We start from the raw sequence: 18,150 nt of genomic DNA, 5'->3' as shown, positions 1-18,150 counted from the left end.
GAAAAATGTGGGGTTCTAATATCACTAATAAAAGCTGAGATTTTGGAAGTTCTGATACACACATATAAACAAAATTTTTTTTTGTTATATTCAGTTAGCCAGCATATAGTATATCATTAGTTTTTGATGTAGTGTTCAAAGATTCATTAGTTGTGTACAACACCCAGTGCTCATCACAACACATGCCCCCTTTAATACCCATTACCCGGGTATCAAAAATCATAGACAGCAATTAATTTTGTCAAAGGAAAAAAGTTTAAAAGATGGTTTAAAAGATGGTTCTACCACAAAGTTACTTTTAAAAGCTCCCACTTCTCCAGTATATCTGAGATGTAGGGTTTAATGGTCAAATATTTAGATATACACATATATGTATGTATGTATAATATGTATGTATCTCTTCATGTATGCATGTGGGTGTGTGAGAGAGAAAGACAGACAGAGAGGGATCATGAATAATGGGACACAAACAAAATGCTAATTACACCTTTAAACTAACAAGATCTATTGCTGAGAATTACAAAAGTTTGTGTCCAATACGATTAACTAGGGAAGAAGAGGACAACTTTTCATACTTATAGGTAAGACTTAGTATGAAATCCACCTTAATTGCTTTGGCTGCTGACAACAAATTGGAAATTATGGAAACAACAGCTTTCAGAAATGGGAACTGATAATGCTAGAAGCCGGTTGACTCGAAAATGAGACACAGCTGACTCTATCTCTTAGAGACTTAGAAATAAATAAGTGCATCCCCTGGTCTCATTTCACAAAGCAAATGTGAAAAGGGTCTTCCAAAGGCTGCCCATGAGATGGAAGGAAACTGAGCATCCTGACCCCAGGGCAGCGCTCTAGGGTGGGTGAGTGGGGAAAGAGCCAAGGGACAGAGAAACGTTTTACCTTCCTGTGTCATTTTGCATTTTCGTGTTCTTCCTATCATGATTCAACTGGCTTCTCCTCCCTGCTAAGGGTAAACCTGGGGCTCATTTGCTGAAACTTCTGCAGTGTGATACTATTCCCGCAGATAGTAACATGTATTGAGCATCTGTAACATTGCCTTCACTTTAGAGACATTATCTGGTTAATAGTGCAAGGTCTGTATTTCTATTTTACACCTGAGCCTTAGAAACATTTAACTTGCCCAAATGAGAACTGGGATCTGACCCATTCATTCTGTCTCTGACTCTAGAGTCCACACATTTCCCCTCCATACCACACTGCCTTCCACATTTCACAGAAGAGGCTCAGGAGCCCTTTGTAGACTGTGGTGCCAGAAAGAGCTAGATTGGGGTTCACTGCCATGGTACTGCTTATGTAAGTCCTCTCCTAATCCAATCGGAAGAACTGGAAGACCATTACAGAATAATAAATATTCAGATTAGCAGTCAAGGTGACCCACATTTGAAGGAAAATAGTGGGGGGAAAAAAAAGTCACTACCAAGTTTATTGGCCAAAGCCAGTCACCAGTTTTGTCAATCTGAATGGATGGAAAACAAATAAAATACATTTTTAAAAATATTTTTCTTTCATTTTTTAAAGGAGAAAAATCTTTCTATTTTCTAGTTGTTATTCTGTTGTGTTTCTGATGGCTAGAAAATCATATTTTTCCTTAACCATTATCTGAAAAATATTTTCTAAGCCACAAAAATACTTCTTTGAAAAAGTGAAATTGTAATGTGGGAAAAAAGTTTTCTTAAGACAGTTTGAGGACATTTAGGTGCTTTAAAACAATTATGTCACTGTAAGCTCTTGTCTTAGAAAAGCAAATTGTAGACATCCAAAACATATTTCATATGCTTAATTACAGAATTATTACTCTTTTTCCAGCTTTGTTTTTACTGTCTAAATGACTTGCTGTTTCAGTGAAGGACTCATGGTTTTGCACTTTATTTTCCTAAAGATAATATAGCAGATATTACAAATGTTAGACAATGACTAGTGTTAACAGAAATTTCATCCACAAAGTTTTAGGTTAAATTTTATGGAGTAGGAAAATCAATCATAAACTACGTTTTGCTAATGCCTTCATAAAAGTGTGAAATTATTTAGCTTCCCTAGGTCTTATAGAAAACACTTTAAAATGCCACAAAGATGTATAACAAGACATAAAACTGCAAATATTAACTATTTCCTTGAAATATAATTTAACCTTGGTGACTAGGACAAGAAAATGTCACATTCCTTTCTCTTGCTAAGGAAATTGCATATTTCCTTTGCAAAAATAAAGAATATGTAGTCTTCATAAACATGTATGTGACAGCTTTAAGGTTGTTTTGTTTCAGGTTAAAGGTTTCTATAAATTTTCATGATTGTCCCAAAGCTGAAAACAGAAAAGAAGCAAAGAAGAAAAAGCAAAACATTAACCTTAAGGGTATAAGCTTTGTTCTTCACCAATGTTAAAAACATTTCTCTTATATTCATATCTGTCCTTTCAAAAATATTATCTTGACTTACATAACTTCAAAATCAATCTTAGAATGAGTATAATTCCAAATTTTTATGTGTCCCTCCAGGATCTACAATGCTCTAATAGAAAGTTAAGCTTTGACCTTTACCAGGACTTGTGAAGCAAACAGATACGCATTTTATTAAGTGGTAAACTGAGCGGTGACTTGGGCAGTTCACTCCTGAGGAGTATTGGTTTGTGGACTAACGGATACCATAAGCCTTGGTTGAGGACATCAGTTTCACTGGGAATTGAATAACTGTGGAAGCACAGAGCCTTGTTTAAGATACAGATCAATCACATTTCCAGAATTTCACCAAAACAAAACGAAAGGATAGTTTCATTGTAAGATCCCCCCTGTCATAAAGGCATTTAATCCTCACATCGACCCTAATAGGTGGAAACTGTTACTCCCTTCCATTTACAAACGAAGAGACTAAGGCCAGAGAGTTCAAGGACTTTGCCAAAATTCATGTGGCCTGTACGTGGCAGACTCATGCTTTTTGCTAGCCCCTCTGTAGGTTTTAAATGTGATTGTTAATTATCATCTTATCGGAGAAGAAAAGATGGACAGGATGGAAATGTTCCTAGCAGGTCTACTCTGTATGTCAATATTGGGCTCTTTATGATTTCAGAATTTTATCCAGAGTGCACAGATTTAAAATTTTCTGTTGAACGCAAGCTGATGGGTCACAGGCTTTTATACGGCTAGTCCAAAAACCCTGTGGGAGACACATGAAGTCCCTAGCTCAGCCAGTCCCTGGCTCCTTGTAGACGGACTTTGTTAGCTGCCCCTATGGCTTTCCTGGTCCCTGTGAGGTTCCAGATTGAAAAGCCAGTCAGCACTGTTGGGGAGCATAGAAGAGCAGCCGTACCTGTGGGAAGACGCAAGATGCTTTGTCCAACCAGTAAATATGTTGCAGGAGTAGATGTAACCACACACATAGATATGTCTGTGTAGAGTTGTGGTGGGTTCTTATTTTATTCCCCCTTCATTATTAACAGTACAATAAAAGTGTACCACCAGAGCTTGGCAAGTCTATTTAAATCCTGATTTTTCTTAACAGTAAAAAGAGCTTGCTCCTAGGTTCAGAATATTCCAATAGGTTCCCTCTGTAAGAATAACTTTTGTTAATGAGAGAAGTAACACATGTTACTTTTGCCATGCCAAGAATAAACTGGAGTGTATTTTGTTTATCACAATTAGTGTTAAACACAACATTTTTCCTATTCTATGTATAAGAAAGATATAGTTGTATTCCTATAAAGCTTATCAAAAGAAAATGGAAAATTTTCTAAGAGTTTCTATTTTATGCATCATTAAAAATTAAAATAATTGGATCTTTTGCACCATAATTTCCCTACATTTCAAAAGTATATGTAGTGTTTTTATAAGTATATAAACTTTTTACTAACATTACTGACTAGAATGATTTTGTGATTTTAACCCTTTAAATGATCAGAAATAGTCTATAGAACTTACCTTTTGACCATTCACCCCTGGAATTCCAGGTTCTCCCACAGAACCCTAAGAAGACACAGGATTAAATTAAGCAGATGAAATCACAAAATATTTCAATTTTATATTTGTATTGTATTAATTATGTGAGCCATAACCTTACCTTGCTAAAACATGTGCGAAAGGTTAAGGTTTCAGATATATATCCATGGAATTCAGATATGTAATAATGTAAGCAGATTCATCAAGCATTCCCAGAAACCATGGAGTTGAATTTAACCATGTTTTTAAATATCCACTTAAACCTAATATGATTTTAAAGAAATTTACATCATAAATTGGGATCCACAGCTCTCCGAAGACCACATGGCTCTACATTTTGGTGCTTTTAAGAAATAAACAGGCTTAGTTCCATCTGGGAAAGCCTAGCAGTAGCAGTAACTCTTGCATTTCAAGAGTTTAAATGCCATAAAACAAAAGGTAATTAAAGTAACAACCACTTGTTTCACAATTAGTCAAAAAAAGCACTCAGGCTATAAACTCAAATTTGCTGTATTTGGAGCATTTTCGCCTGGACTTTCAGGGAGTACATTTAAGCCAGAAGAGTGTGAATATGTCTTCCAACGACTAGAAAAGGTGTTACAACTGTTAAATACTGACTAGGAATAAAAAACAGCACATCAAATATTAAGTTAAGTGTTTGTGTGTGTGTGTGTACACATGGGCACACGCACACTGGGGTGATTATGAATGGTTGGACGTAGGTTGGGTGAACTGAGAATAAGAAAGCTAATAATCACCTTAGAAAATCTATGACATTTACCTGAATATAGAAACATTAACAAATATTTTCAAATAGTGATGTCATTTCCCCTTTCAGGCTCCGGAGAAACCATTTTTAAATAAAATGTGTTTATTCTTTGTCTAGCCTAGAAAACAGTTTTTTCTCAGTTCATGTATGAAATAAAATTTCTTTAATAATAATGGGAAAAAGTTTTTTTAAACAGTAAATACAAACCTTAAGCTGCTCTACAAGAGGAAGTCTATTAAAAATACAGTCACTATAAAAATATACAGCCATTATATGCAAAACAAATTGAGATGGCCAGTTCCTTAGTGCTTTAGGTAATTATATTGAGTGGGTCATTAAATGACTTCCTGAAGCCTCGGGCAGTAATTTTACCCTGGTTGCATGTGGATTAGGGTAGCTTTACAATTTCACACTATGCTTAATAGAGACATTATTGCAAAGGACAAAGTGTTCTTATACACAAGTTGTCTCACAACTCATTGGCTTTGGACTTCGTTTTGTAGGATTATATTTCAACAGATGCCACATACCCAGCACTTGGGGGATAAAAAGTCTCTATCTTTGATGGATTCCAAAGATAAAGAATAATCACTTTTCCACCTGTTGTAATGCAATTGTTTTCTTTAGGTTAAATATCCTTTTCCCCCTATTGTGAGGTGGGAGTTATAATAGGGAAGGGGGACTTAGCAATATTTTGTTGGCAAAAGGCCATCTACCTACTACTGATATATTTACTACTGTATATTGATGTAATTTAGAAGTGCTAGACCACCTCCATCAGAATGTAATGGTGAATTCTGATGACTGGAAAATGACAATCAGGAAGTCATTTTTCAGATTACCTTGCAAAGGGAAACATTTGTGGACCAATGGAATACTGTTACCAAACAACAAGTACGTCTTCTGTTATGGTCCGTTCTACGATCATTCGGTCATAATACCATGCAGTCGATCTGCAATGTCCTATGAACCTTCAAATTCTGAGCTTTGTCACAATGTTTAACACTAAAAATTCAGTAACATAAAGTTTGGCAGAGAGCTTAAAAAGAGTTTACTCTGGATTTATTGGATTCCCTATAATGGAGTTGATTAGAAATCTAATGGCTCACATTAAATGATTGTATTTTTAGAAAGGAGAATGAACAATCAAGATGCTTCAGCATGGCTTACAGTAGCTAATTCTATTCACCTCTCATGCTAGCCATTAGGCAATGCAAGTATAATTACTTCCCCAGTACTGTTTATACTCTACCTTTTGTCCTGGAGGCCCCAGAGGACCCTAAAAAAAGAAAAATTCTTCAATTAACATAATAATGTAACCGTTGAAACTTAAACGACCAATTAAAACTGTCCTAGTCTGCAAGGTTCTCTATGCTGTGCAGAAACATGCTGATGTTTTGTATGCCAAGGAAAACGGAAATTATTGGTTGGAAGTACACAATAGGTCTTCTCTCTTGTTTCCTTTTGAAGAACATCAAGCATCTGTAGTAAGAGTCTGATTTTTTCCTTTCAAAAAAAAATCTTTGCTGTTCCGGTGCATCTGTTTCTTCAAATACGGGCAAATCCATCACCTCCATCTCATTTAGAAAGCTGGAGTTGTTGCTGCTAGAAACAGAGAAAACGCAAGGCAGTTCCCAGCAAGCAGCACATTATGTGACTTCTGCATCTGCAAAACTTCAGTAAGCAGAATTGCAAAGGGAATCATTGAATAGCATGACAAAGGAACATATTTTGTTCAATTCTTCCTCTTATGAAATGTGGCCAACTGACTGGCACAAAAACCTGTTTATAAACTAGGGGATGCCAAAGTCAACTGTGGCAACTAGGGTGTACCAGAAAAGGAAATAAAAGATGCTGTCAGTTGTCGATAACCTATGACACTGGGCACATTGGAGGGGTTAGAATATTCAGGAAGATGGACGGGAATATTAAATATAAATATAAAATGAAAATATAGCAGTTCTGAGATTTAGCTGTTTTTCAACCACAAAGTCAGCATTGGGATTCTATTGGCTTTATGTAGAATTAAATGCAGCTTTGGGATGGTGGAAAAGAGCAAAAAGACATCCAGCTATAATTCTGACTATTTTTGTCTATTTTTACATAAAACATTGAGCATTTTCCTACTAATTCAAAAATACTTTTAATGTTAGTATATTTTAACAAAGTTACACTTTATAAGTGATGGTAAATGATAATTTATGACTTCAGGTTAACTAGTTCTGTATTCTGTTACATCTAATGAACAGCTAACATATTTTCAATGTGTGACATCTCAGTTAATCAGCATCTTAATTCATATTCTGTAACATTAAAAAAAGCATAGAGTGCACATTGGAGGGAGAATTGGTCATGCATAATTTTTTATTAAAAATACACCACGTGGGGCGCCTGGGTGGCTCAGTGGGTTAAAGCTTCTGCTTTCGGCTCGGGTCATGATCCCAGGGTCCTGGGATCGAGCCCCGCATCGGGCTTTCTGCTCGGCGGGGAGCCTGCTTCCTCCTCTCTCTCTCTGCCTGCCTCTCTGCCTACTTGTGATCTCTGTCTGTCAAATAAATACATAAAAATCTTTAAAAAAAATATACCACGTTTAGGACCATTCAGAGAATATGTTCCTCAGAAATTATTTTGTAATCCTCATAGGAAGACTAAGAATTTCCTCACAAAATCAGTTTTAGGTTATTGAAAGTGCACAGTGCAACATCACTTTTCTGGGTTCCTTTTTTATTTACTCCACCAGCTAGCTTCTTCATGAGCTGGGTATCTGGCATATCTGTGTAGTCCGAGAGCCTTCCTTCCCATTTCACACCTCCTATTTAAAATTCTCCCTGCGTTAGATTTTGCAGAGAAAATAGAGGCTATCAGGTGTAAATTCCCTCACCACCATGTCTCTCATCAATCCAAACCCACATGGACCTCCTTCCTAGCCAGAGCGAGAATAGGCACCCCCTCCTCCACAGGCAGATACATCCAGTAGACTTTGGAATCCATCCTTCCCTCTGTCCTTGGGGATCTTTCTCCATCAATTATCCCTGCATCTGTATCAGAGCCTCCTGCTTTCCACTAGTTCCTTCCCCTTAGCCCATAAACAGGTTTAATCATCTCTCTCTTAGGTAAATAGTTTGGGAAGTGAATGCTAATGCTAAGTAAAGGCAGAATTTGGAACTTGTAGCGATAGGGGAGCTGAAAGTAGAAGACGACTTGGGTTTTATCGTGGTCTATAATTCCATTTGCCCCACCGTCTCCAGGGCATTTCACTTCTTAAAATGTTGATGTTAGGAAGGAAATCATATAACAAAAAGTACATTAATTCAATGTTTAGACTGAGAATGGATATGTGCAATTCGAAAAGGTTTGTTTCCATTTAAACCTAACCTTGCCACTTGAAAAAAGATTGTGCAGTAAAATTGAGTTTTTCACTGCATTGATGTGATAACTCAGGAAGGGAATATTTCATTGAAAAATCAGAGCAAATTTGAAATCAAGTGTTTTAACTAGCAACTAACATTTCTGTATTTTCTAATTTGGTCTCTGTTGCATGACCACATTAAAGTAAAGATTTAGGAAGACTATCCATAACTGTGAAATCTACAAAATTATATTGCCTATTTTAACACAATATTTCATGAAAATCAAAGGAGAGCTATAGAGAAAATAGATACAAAATTTTTCCTTCATGGTTAGGAAACTACTTCTATTTTTGCTAAACTCTAAAAATAAAAGTAGTTTTAAAGATGTAACATTAATTTTGAATTGTGAATACAAGTCTTGTGGATTATTCAGAACCATGTTGCCAAGGATATATTCTCAGCTACCAAAAATGTGCATACAGTCCTTTGATCTCACTGGCAGGAAAAATGGTAGCAAGCCAAGGATAGTGTCATCTGTTACTAGCAGTGGAGTGGGAATTGACTGGAGTTGGATAAAAGGCACAGACATACTTTTAAGTACACACACACACACACACACACACACACCACAAATAGTTACTTTGCTGATCAAGATCTTGCTTATATGTGTGCTTTGAGTGTCCTTTGATTAATAAACCCATTATACACCCATGACATTGTGGTCATTAAATTCAAGTTTACAAATGAAAGCTTCACTGCTCAAAAATTGACTTTAGGGGTTTCTGGGTGGCTGTCAGTTAAGCATCCGGCTTTGGGTCAGGTCATGATCCCAGGGTCTCAGGATGGGGCCCAGCATTGGGCTTCCTGCTTAGCAGAGAACCTGCTTCTCCACCTCCTGCTCCCCCTGCTTGTGCTCTCTCTATCAAATAAATAAATAAAATCTTCTTAAAAAATGGATTTTGAAGTTAGAGTATGTTATGGCCAATTGATTAAGATATTTACATTTGACTAGTTTTGTGGCTTCTAGAGCAAATATAAATTAATAAAGTAACAAGCAAATGCCATATAGCCATTCATTAACCTATCTAATCCTCTTAAATTAATTTATATTTTCAGCCTGCTCAAAAGTCATTACGAATAATGACTCAGATGAACAATGTCGTAAGTTCACTACTCATTGGTCACATTAGTTCTTTTATTATTCCCAAAATTAAAGACAATTGTCCTAGTGTTGTAAGATTTCTAAAATAATTCCATTATTATTGTCTCTGTGACTTAAGTTTGGATTAAGTATTTTTCCAAAATAAGAGTCAATTTTTCACCACTGTTATTAATCAATAAATTGTTCCTTTTTAGGTATTTTCTTGGTGGGCAGCGTTATGTTTGCATATACTTTATAGAGACTCAATTTAAATGGGAATAATCTGGTCCTTCATTTTTCAAAATAATTTCTGTGCATATGTCTCAAGATTAAAAACTGTTCACCATATAGAATCTCAACATATTAAACTGTATTTATTCAAGCTTAACTACAGAAGGGTCAGACTGTAATTTAAACCTTAAAATACACTTATTTCAGTAGAGATATTAGGCAATGTATTCAAAAGATAAAAACCAAATGAGCCATTAAAAAATCCCAAGTGCCGAGTACTAATATCACCTATCTGCCGACAAATTTTTAAACTAAAGCTTTCGTGATCTTTTGGAAGAGGCCATGGAGAGCCATGCAATGTTGTTAAAACTTACAAACAACACAGCGCCCTTGATTTTCTTTCCTGTTTACCTTTGCCCCTGCTAGATTCCATTTTTAAATATCATAAAATATGTGGACTATGTGAGCAAGTAAGTCAGAGAAATGTGATCTTCCTATTTGATGATTGCCTTCACCAAAAAGTGTGTGACTCATGGACTGGGAGTGACCCTCTACCCTCCTGCTCCAAGTCTATCAGATAATTACTTAAGAATCTCTCCAGCGTGCTCTCTTCGTCACCTGCATCACTACAACCTTGTTCAAACTCTCTTCTTTCCCAGCAAGCTGATAGGCATCCACCTGCGGGCCACTCTGCCTTTAGTCTCCTTCCACCTCTCTGCACATTGCTACCTGAGTGAGCTTTCTAGAAGCTAAAGGGTTTATACCTTTCCTCTACTGAAAATCCTTCAATGGCTTTCCATAGCTTTTGAAAAAAGTTGGAGCTCTTGTAATAATGGTAGTTCACCACATGAGCCAGGCTTTCTTGTCTAGGCATTGCTCTACCTCTTGCTGTCTGCTCCTGCAACTTCACTTTGGTTCCTCTCTCCTCTACCCGTTCCCTCATTCAAAGCTCAGTGCCCCCACCTGTGGACCTGGTCCCCTTCTGTTCTTCAAAGCACCCCTAAGACAGCACTTCTTTCATAAAATTTACCAACAGTATTGTAATTGTCTGCCTACTTCCTCCTTCACTAAATGTCTTCACTAAACACATAGCAGCTGGCATATGGTAATTGTTCAGTGACTCCTTTGCATGCATTCATTAATTCATCTATTTAATAGTTTTCAAGTACCCTTTGAGTATCAGGCAATGCTCTTGGTGCTGGGGAAACAGCAGTGAACAAAATAAACAAAAATGCATGCCCTCCTAGACATCATATTCTAACGAATGGAGAAAGACAGTAAAAAAATAAATGAGTAAATACAAAGTGTGTCAGGCGGTAAGTGCTAAAACAAACAGGAATAAGGACTGGCAGGAGTAGGTGTGGTAGTATTCTAAAATGGGGGCGGTGGGGGGGGTCAGTGAAGAGCTCAATGATAAAGTGACTCTTGGACAGAGCTCTGAAAGAGGTCAGGCAGAGGCATGTGTAAAAGAGGGAGAAGAATGTTCCAGGCAAGGGAACAGCAAACACAAAGGCCAAGAGGTGGGCACATGAAAAGCGTATTTAAAAAACACCAAAGGGGAAACAAACAAACAAACAAAAAAAACCACCAAAGAAGCTATAGGTACGAAATTGAAGGTGGGAATATGGACAGGGAAGGGAGACTGCATTTGTATGGAATTTTGGAATTTTTGTAAGCACAAAAGTGTTTACTTAGAGGATAATAAATATTACAGGAATAAATAAATACATATAAATAAATCAAGTTCTTCTTGTACCATAGACAATAGTGTCTCAAGAAGGGAATGAGATTTTTCACCCTTGCATTTACCCAAGTCATTCCAACACTACTGGAATATGTTAATAGCCTTTAGATTACCTTAAGTGCAAAATGAGAGGAGGAATTCACTTCAAGCCTTCTATATTAAAACAGCCAAGCAAAAATCATCTTAGTTACACAGTCTCATTAATATGGAAAGTGTTGTGGATGTGGATGTAGGTCCAAGGTCTCTAATGCACTTCAGAAAGTCATTATGTAAACCATATCTAGAATTATCCACTCAAAATAATCTTCAAACACATTGCTAAGAAATGGATGTTTCTATAACCATTACTCATTGGCTGCACTTTCCAGCTTGTAAAAATTTAAAAAAGCATTTTAATGAAGAAAAGTCCTTTAATTAAAAACAAAAAGCTTGATAGATCATGGAATGGAAAAAAAATTAATGAATTCTTCTGACACCACCAATGTTAGTCCAAATTTGATTGAGGTATTAATTACTTAAACAGGATGCAGAGTTTCTAAATGATGTGCTTTAGGTTGCCTCTTGGGAGGTGTTTTAAGGCAAGTTCTGGTTGCCTGCTATTAGGAAATGATGTTCTGTGTGAGCAGGGGGCGGACATAGTTCCTGTTCTGTCCCTGATGGCTAACAGTAAAATTTGAAGCTCTGAAAGCTGCTGGTCATTTCTGGATACAAGAATATACAACCAGCTTCTGTAATAAAAAGCACAGGGAACAAGAAAGAGGTGGTCCATCTGTGAAGGGGAGGATAAAAGCCCCAAACTATTAAGCCATTTAAAATTATTTCCTTTTTGAGTTAAGAATCTTCCCATGATTTAATAAGAGTTAAGCAAAATGAAGAAAATACATTAAAGTCAGGTTCTGTAGGGAAGAATGATAACATACCTAATCTAACTTTTGGTGTCATAAAATATTAGTACCAGAATTTCTCAGGGACATGGTATAACAGACTTTAATTGTAATTTTTTCAAAGATATTAACTTGGTCAAAGGCATCACAAGATCAGAAAATGCATTAACTTAGTTTATAAAGAGTAAGAGGAAATTTGAAATAAATAATGAAAACTTGTCTTGCTTAAGAAGAATTCATTGAAGATATATAAAATTCCATATTCTACTTGGATGTTTTGATGAGGGAAGGTCAAGAAACATAAACTCTAGCCACTATTACATGTATGTCTGGAGTATAATTCAAGTAATGTTTTACAAGATTCAGATTTCATAGCTTAAGTGTGTGGAAATGCCAAACTAGGAACTACGGGGAAATGTTTAGAATATAAGAGAGTGTGCTGAAATGTTTTCAGTGTAAAAGCCAATGATATAGTTGCACTGGGTATGAAGGAATAAAGCATAAACAAGAAAGACCAGGATAGTGCTGAGATGGGAGAGCCACCTATCTTGCTTTGAGTCTTTCATGGGCTCTGTCTTCAGTCACACTTAATCATTTATATTTTCCCAAGCAGTCTCCTATTAGTCTTCACGTGGAGTTCTTAATAATTCTTCGAGTCTCAGCAGTCATAACTTACTTCCTTTGTGAGCCTTCTCCACTGCTCCCAGACAGAGCTGGTTTTTATCCTCTGTGTTTCTCTAGCACATTTTAAGCAGCTATATTTTATTATATTCACATATTTATAAAATCTACTTGACTAGGCAGCAAATTCTTTAGGTCATATATTTTACATCCTCAGTACCCAGTTCGTGCCTAGCAAATAAATATTGACTAAACTGAAGCAATGAATTAATGAACATAAAAATTATTAAATGACATTTATCAAATTTCCTTCATAATCTTACCACTCAAACCATCATACCTCTATCATGGGAAAGAGTTCAGAGTTTTGAAACACTTGTTCCTCTTTAAGTATCTGGGAGTTTTATGTCAATAATACAACACCATAATTTCTATTATTTGAAATAGTTATTTTTCTAAAAAAAAAAATTATTTATTTATTTGCTTGAGAGAGATACACAGAGAGAGAGAGAGAGAGCACATGGGGGATGGGACAGAGGGAGAGGGACAAGCAGACTCTGTCCTAAGCACAGAACCTGATCTGGGGCTCCACCCACCCTGAGAACCTGACCTGAGTGGGAACCAAGAGTCAGATGCTCAACCAACTGAGCCACCCAGACATCCCTGAGATAGTTCTTTATTTTTTTAAATTTTTCTAAAACAGGTCTACTTTAAAGACTATCAGTAGGATGGCATGTCATTCTATTAATTCATGAATACTTGACCAAAAAAATTTTTTAAAGGAGAAATTATTTTTTTTTAAAGGAATAAATTCTTTCTGACTTCTCTATCTGAAGTGCTGAGTTTGTGGAGAGGGGAGAAGGATGAGTCATCCACTGGTGTTTCTCAAGATTATGAAGCTGTGACCTCTGTAAGGAAGGTCTCTTAAAGCTCAGGAAATTAAAGAAGTAATCCATTTTTTTTTTCACTACTTAACAAAACCAGGACCCAAGACTAAATATTGAGCATTAATTACCACCTCAGATTAAAGACAAATCTAGGTATTTGAGAATCTATGTTCTGATTAGGTCCCAAAACAGAGACTCTATCACCTCTCACCAGATATCCAGAGCTGAAATTAGCTCATTCCATTCCTTCTAAATACTTAATAAATTGTTTCTTGTTGCTGAACTCAAAATGGAAATGACCCGGAAAGAAAGAAAAATTAACAGGCTTCCTCTGCCCTCTGTGATTAAGCACACTTCCCTAGTGTACCATAAAGGAAACAAATTTATGGTTCACGAAGGCCTATCACTGTACACTACACTCAGTAAAAAATATTTCTATTGAGTGAAGTATAAGTGCTTTTCCTATTTTAAATCAACAATGCTGAGAAACACTAGCTGCTAAAATTTAAATATCCCATGATCAGCAGAAGGAGGACATAAATTTAGGACTAGAATATATACTCATCTACTCTTCAGGTCTATTTCCCACCTAGACCAGCACTGTCCATCAGAACTTTCTGGAATGATGGAGGTGGTCTATTTTGCTTGATCTAGTATGGTAGCCACCAACTACAAGTCGCCATGGAACCTTGGAAATGTGGCTAGTGCAATTGTTTGGAATTGGTTTTAAAATTTTATTTAATTTAATTAATTTACATTTCAATAGTCACATGTGGCTAGTGGCTACTGTATTACAAAATGCAAATCTAGACTTTGGAAAACACAGAAGACTTCAATCAGGTGAACTGAATTCCAGCCTATTTCTGCCAGACCGCTTTGTGACCTTGGTCAAGTCATTTAACCACTCTGATGCTGTGTCTTTATCTGTGAAGTGATAAACTAGATGATTCCTAAGATTTCTTCTAAACCTTTTACACCCTGCTTTAAAAATAGCCACGTAGTATGACCAGAAATTGATATAGTTACTTCCCACTATTCTCATGAAAATCAGTGTTTTAGTTGCACCACACATATTCCCGCACACACATATAGTCCAAATAATTGTTACAGCACAAATGAATTTAAGAAGATAAAGGAGAAAGAGCAGTTTTATGGTAGTGCTGTTGCATTGATCCTGCCTATTCCCACTCCTGGTGTGCTATGACACTTGTTGGGAGAAAACTATAAAGCTGAATCCTTTTATTAGTACCTGATTTATTGATTCATTGATTCATATAATTCAGTCATTTAATTTATGCACAATAAGTACCAAGCACAAGTACTGTATGACATGATAAATGCTGTGGAGGAGAGAAGAAAGCTTCTAACTTAGCTCAGTGTGAAGGGGTGTGAATATGTGAGTGTGCATGAAGTTTTTTCAAAGAAGGTGAGCAAAGGAGAAGTCTATTTTTTAAAGAATCCACCCAGACATGTGGACTCTGTTCTGCCCTTCGCCCTGGGCCGGAGGTCTCTTGCTTTAGGGCCCATGCTTTAGAGAGTTCTTCTCGGGCTGCAAGCCTCATGCTTGGCCCCCTGACTTCAGACTCTGCTTTGGGCAATAGGGACCCTAGAATTCTTTGCTCCACTGACAGGAGATCATTTCAAGGACTCTGAGTTGCCTCTCTCTCAGTTCTGTTTTTCCAAAGATGAACCACACCACTGGTATGCACAACAATGAACTGGTGTAAGAAGCAGAGAGGTGGGTATTTTAAGGCGTGTGGACATAGTTTGATCTTTGAACATAACAGAATGTCTACAGGTGACAGCTCCTGTCTCATAAAGTCGAGGGATGAGGTAGGTGTGGGAAACAAAGGGAATAGGCCAGGGCCAGGGGCTGGGACGAGGTTATAGCTCTCCACATGCTGCCACACTTTGGCTTGAATCTCCAAGGAGTGCAACAATTTTGCATTTGAACTTTCCAAATCACTATGAGGACATACCTTTGAAGGTCATAGGTCAGAACATATTTTACTTGCCGGTTTATTAGCTTGGCTTATCCTCTAAATATTTCAGCACATTGTATGAGGGCATCCATTTATATTCTTGCCCTAAAATGTGCACATTTGCCCTTAATCTGCAGATGTAAGGCACAGAGCTTACATGGACATGACTTTGTTTTGAGAAGTTTCTTCCTACTCTAGGAATGAGATATGAGTATTCGGTAAAGAGATTTCAATGTCATTAAATATCCTCATACAAGAGTGATTTATTTTGCCTCAGTATTGCTCTACAATATGTTGGATCCTAAAGATAAAATAAATGATAGCTAGAGAGGTTGATGATACATTTGAAGGGGACAATTTTTAAGGCTTTCTTCCACTAAAACTGAATGTATGACTGTTTTTATTGTATCTCATTATTTACAGAATGTGTAGATGGATAAATGGTTATGTAATATGTGTCTGTGCATTTACAATGAAACAGAATAGAATGACAGGACTTTAGATCTGGAAGGGGTCTCAGATATCATTTGGTCTCACCACTTTAATATTTGTCTAATATGATACAGCTAGATAGACAAATTTAAATATCTAAATTTGTCTAATATGATACAGCTTTCCAAACCTTTAATTGGAACCAGACTAAGACAGTTAAAAATAGAGTTGATGCACATCATAGAGGTTAAGGAAGACAAAACGAGATGGAGAATAACACAGACAATAATCTATTCAGCCTTGTAGACTATCTTTTCAGACTTGTGTAACTTGATTGTACTCTTATACCACTATAAAAATGCTCCTTTAAAAGTCTACTTTTTGTTCCTAAGTCACTGAGCCAGCTCTAAAGACAAGTCAAACTCCACGCTTTCCGACCACACCAAGGTGACCTTTCAACACCTCTGTTGAAGTCCACGCAGCCAGGAATCCAAAGTGAGTCCCTCTGAGTTGGGAAACTAGACAGGGAAGTGGGCAGCACCAGGAGAAGAAGGCATTACTTGTCTACTTTCCCTTGGTCCATTTGGAAAACCAAACATTACAGTCTCTGGACAAAAAGCACCAAGGAGATGGGAAGGACTCTGTTGTTGTGGCCTTTACTTGGACTTCATGGACAATCAGATTAAGTGAGGATAATAAAGCATTAGAGAGGTTGCTAAGGCATCCCAGCAGGCAATGTGCACAAATGAAGCAAAGCAGTGTTACTCAATAAGATTCCATTGTAAAAATCGAGTCTAATCGCCAAATATCCTAGGATGATGTTGATCATTTTTGTTATTGTGATTTGGGCTTTTGCTTTCTTCGCCAGATTAAAATCAAAAAGAAAAGACTGCTGTTGTCTCCCATGTCTGCCATCCTGCTGATCAAGACAGTTGACAGACCAAAGTACAGTTAGGTAAAATGAATTTTGGAGGTGGGAGAGCAAAGCATTGTAACTAAATACATTTAAAGTCAACCTTCACATATTGGTTACTTCAATTTTATTTTAAATGAAGCAGAAGCAATTATTTATGTTTACTTTATCAGCTAACATAAAATGCATTACTTTCACTTGACCCTAATGTATTAAATGTATTTGCGGGCAAAATTAAAATAAACTGAACACATCTATAACCTGTTCAGACATAAGTCCAAATTTTACTGTAAGGAATAATAACAGCAAAAGTACTTCTGAATTAAAAAAAAAAAAAAATCTCTGACACTACCAGGCCCAACAAATGAATTTGAAATGCTCTTATAATTCAGAAAGAAATGAGTGGATATGCTATGGAGTTTACATACATTTGGGAAGAGAATGAAGGATGAAAATAGGGTTTCAGAGTAGAGAAAGTGATTTGGTCTATAAAGCATTGGATGTACACACTTTGGGCCACAGAATAATTTCCAGGAAATTGGGATGAGTCGACATATTAATAGAGATTTATAAAACATCTATCTTTCATGCTTTTGAGAACTCCTATATTTGCCAAAGAAAGAAATAAGAATATCAAAAGAAAAGCTAACTCCAAAAATGCTATTTGAACAACTATTTAAACCTCTGAAGACCTTGAAAAATAAAGATCACTTGCACCAGGGTTCAGAACTTGAGCACTTCCGATTGTGGTCAGTCCTAACTTTGATTCTTGGGTCTAGTTTTATGACTCAGAGCCACTCTCTTCTTATTTAAATGGAGTCCAATTTATTTTAGCTCATGATTCCGTCTTTTACAATCTCATCCTGAACGTCTCTGCAAACCCAAAGGTCATGTTTACAGAATAGATGCACAGCAGGATTAAATAAATGTGGAACTGCTTGAGCCGCAGGCCTTCTTTTTTATTCTATCAGAGATGCTGTTAATCTTCAGATGATTATTTTTGCAATATAAAATATATATCCTGGATTATGAAAACTAATTCCCCACCTGACACACTCATAAACAGTTTTGTAAGAGCTAATTTTAGAACGTTCCCAGGTTTTTTCATGTCATCATCAGAGACATTTTACATTTTACAAAATTCTCCAGTGCCTCTCAGGACCCTTTTATAAGCAAACACTCCTCCATGATACAAAGCAATAAATGTAGTGAGTTTTGCATACCGTGGAAAAGACGAGAGCCATGTTTT

At 36.6% G+C, this 18,150-nt stretch overlaps 1 protein-coding gene across 6 annotated transcripts in view; it reads right to left on the bottom strand.

The window, feature by feature from the left end:
• Positions 1–18,150, bottom strand: part of COL25A1 (collagen type XXV alpha 1 chain) — a 451,863-nt gene that overhangs the window by 90,774 nt on the left and 342,939 nt on the right. For all 6 annotated transcript variants that reach the window (XM_032860080.1, XM_032860071.1, XM_032860089.1 and 3 more), the window contains exons 11-12: positions 5,969–5,995; positions 3,930–3,974 (exon numbers count right to left, since the gene is read on the bottom strand). In XM_032860080.1, the coding sequence (XP_032715971.1) occupies positions 3,930–3,974; positions 5,969–5,995 (72 nt within the window). The remainder of the gene's footprint in view (positions 1–3,929; positions 3,975–5,968; positions 5,996–18,150) is intronic.

Source organism: Lontra canadensis, unplaced genomic scaffold, assembly GCF_010015895.1.
Source record: "Lontra canadensis isolate GAN:19392208 unplaced genomic scaffold, GSC_riverotter_1.0 scaffold1, whole genome shotgun sequence".
NCBI lineage: Eukaryota > Metazoa > Chordata > Mammalia > Carnivora > Mustelidae > Lontra > Lontra canadensis.
Note: the sequence above shows the minus strand (reverse complement) of the source record. Positions and strands in the feature narration are given on the sequence as shown.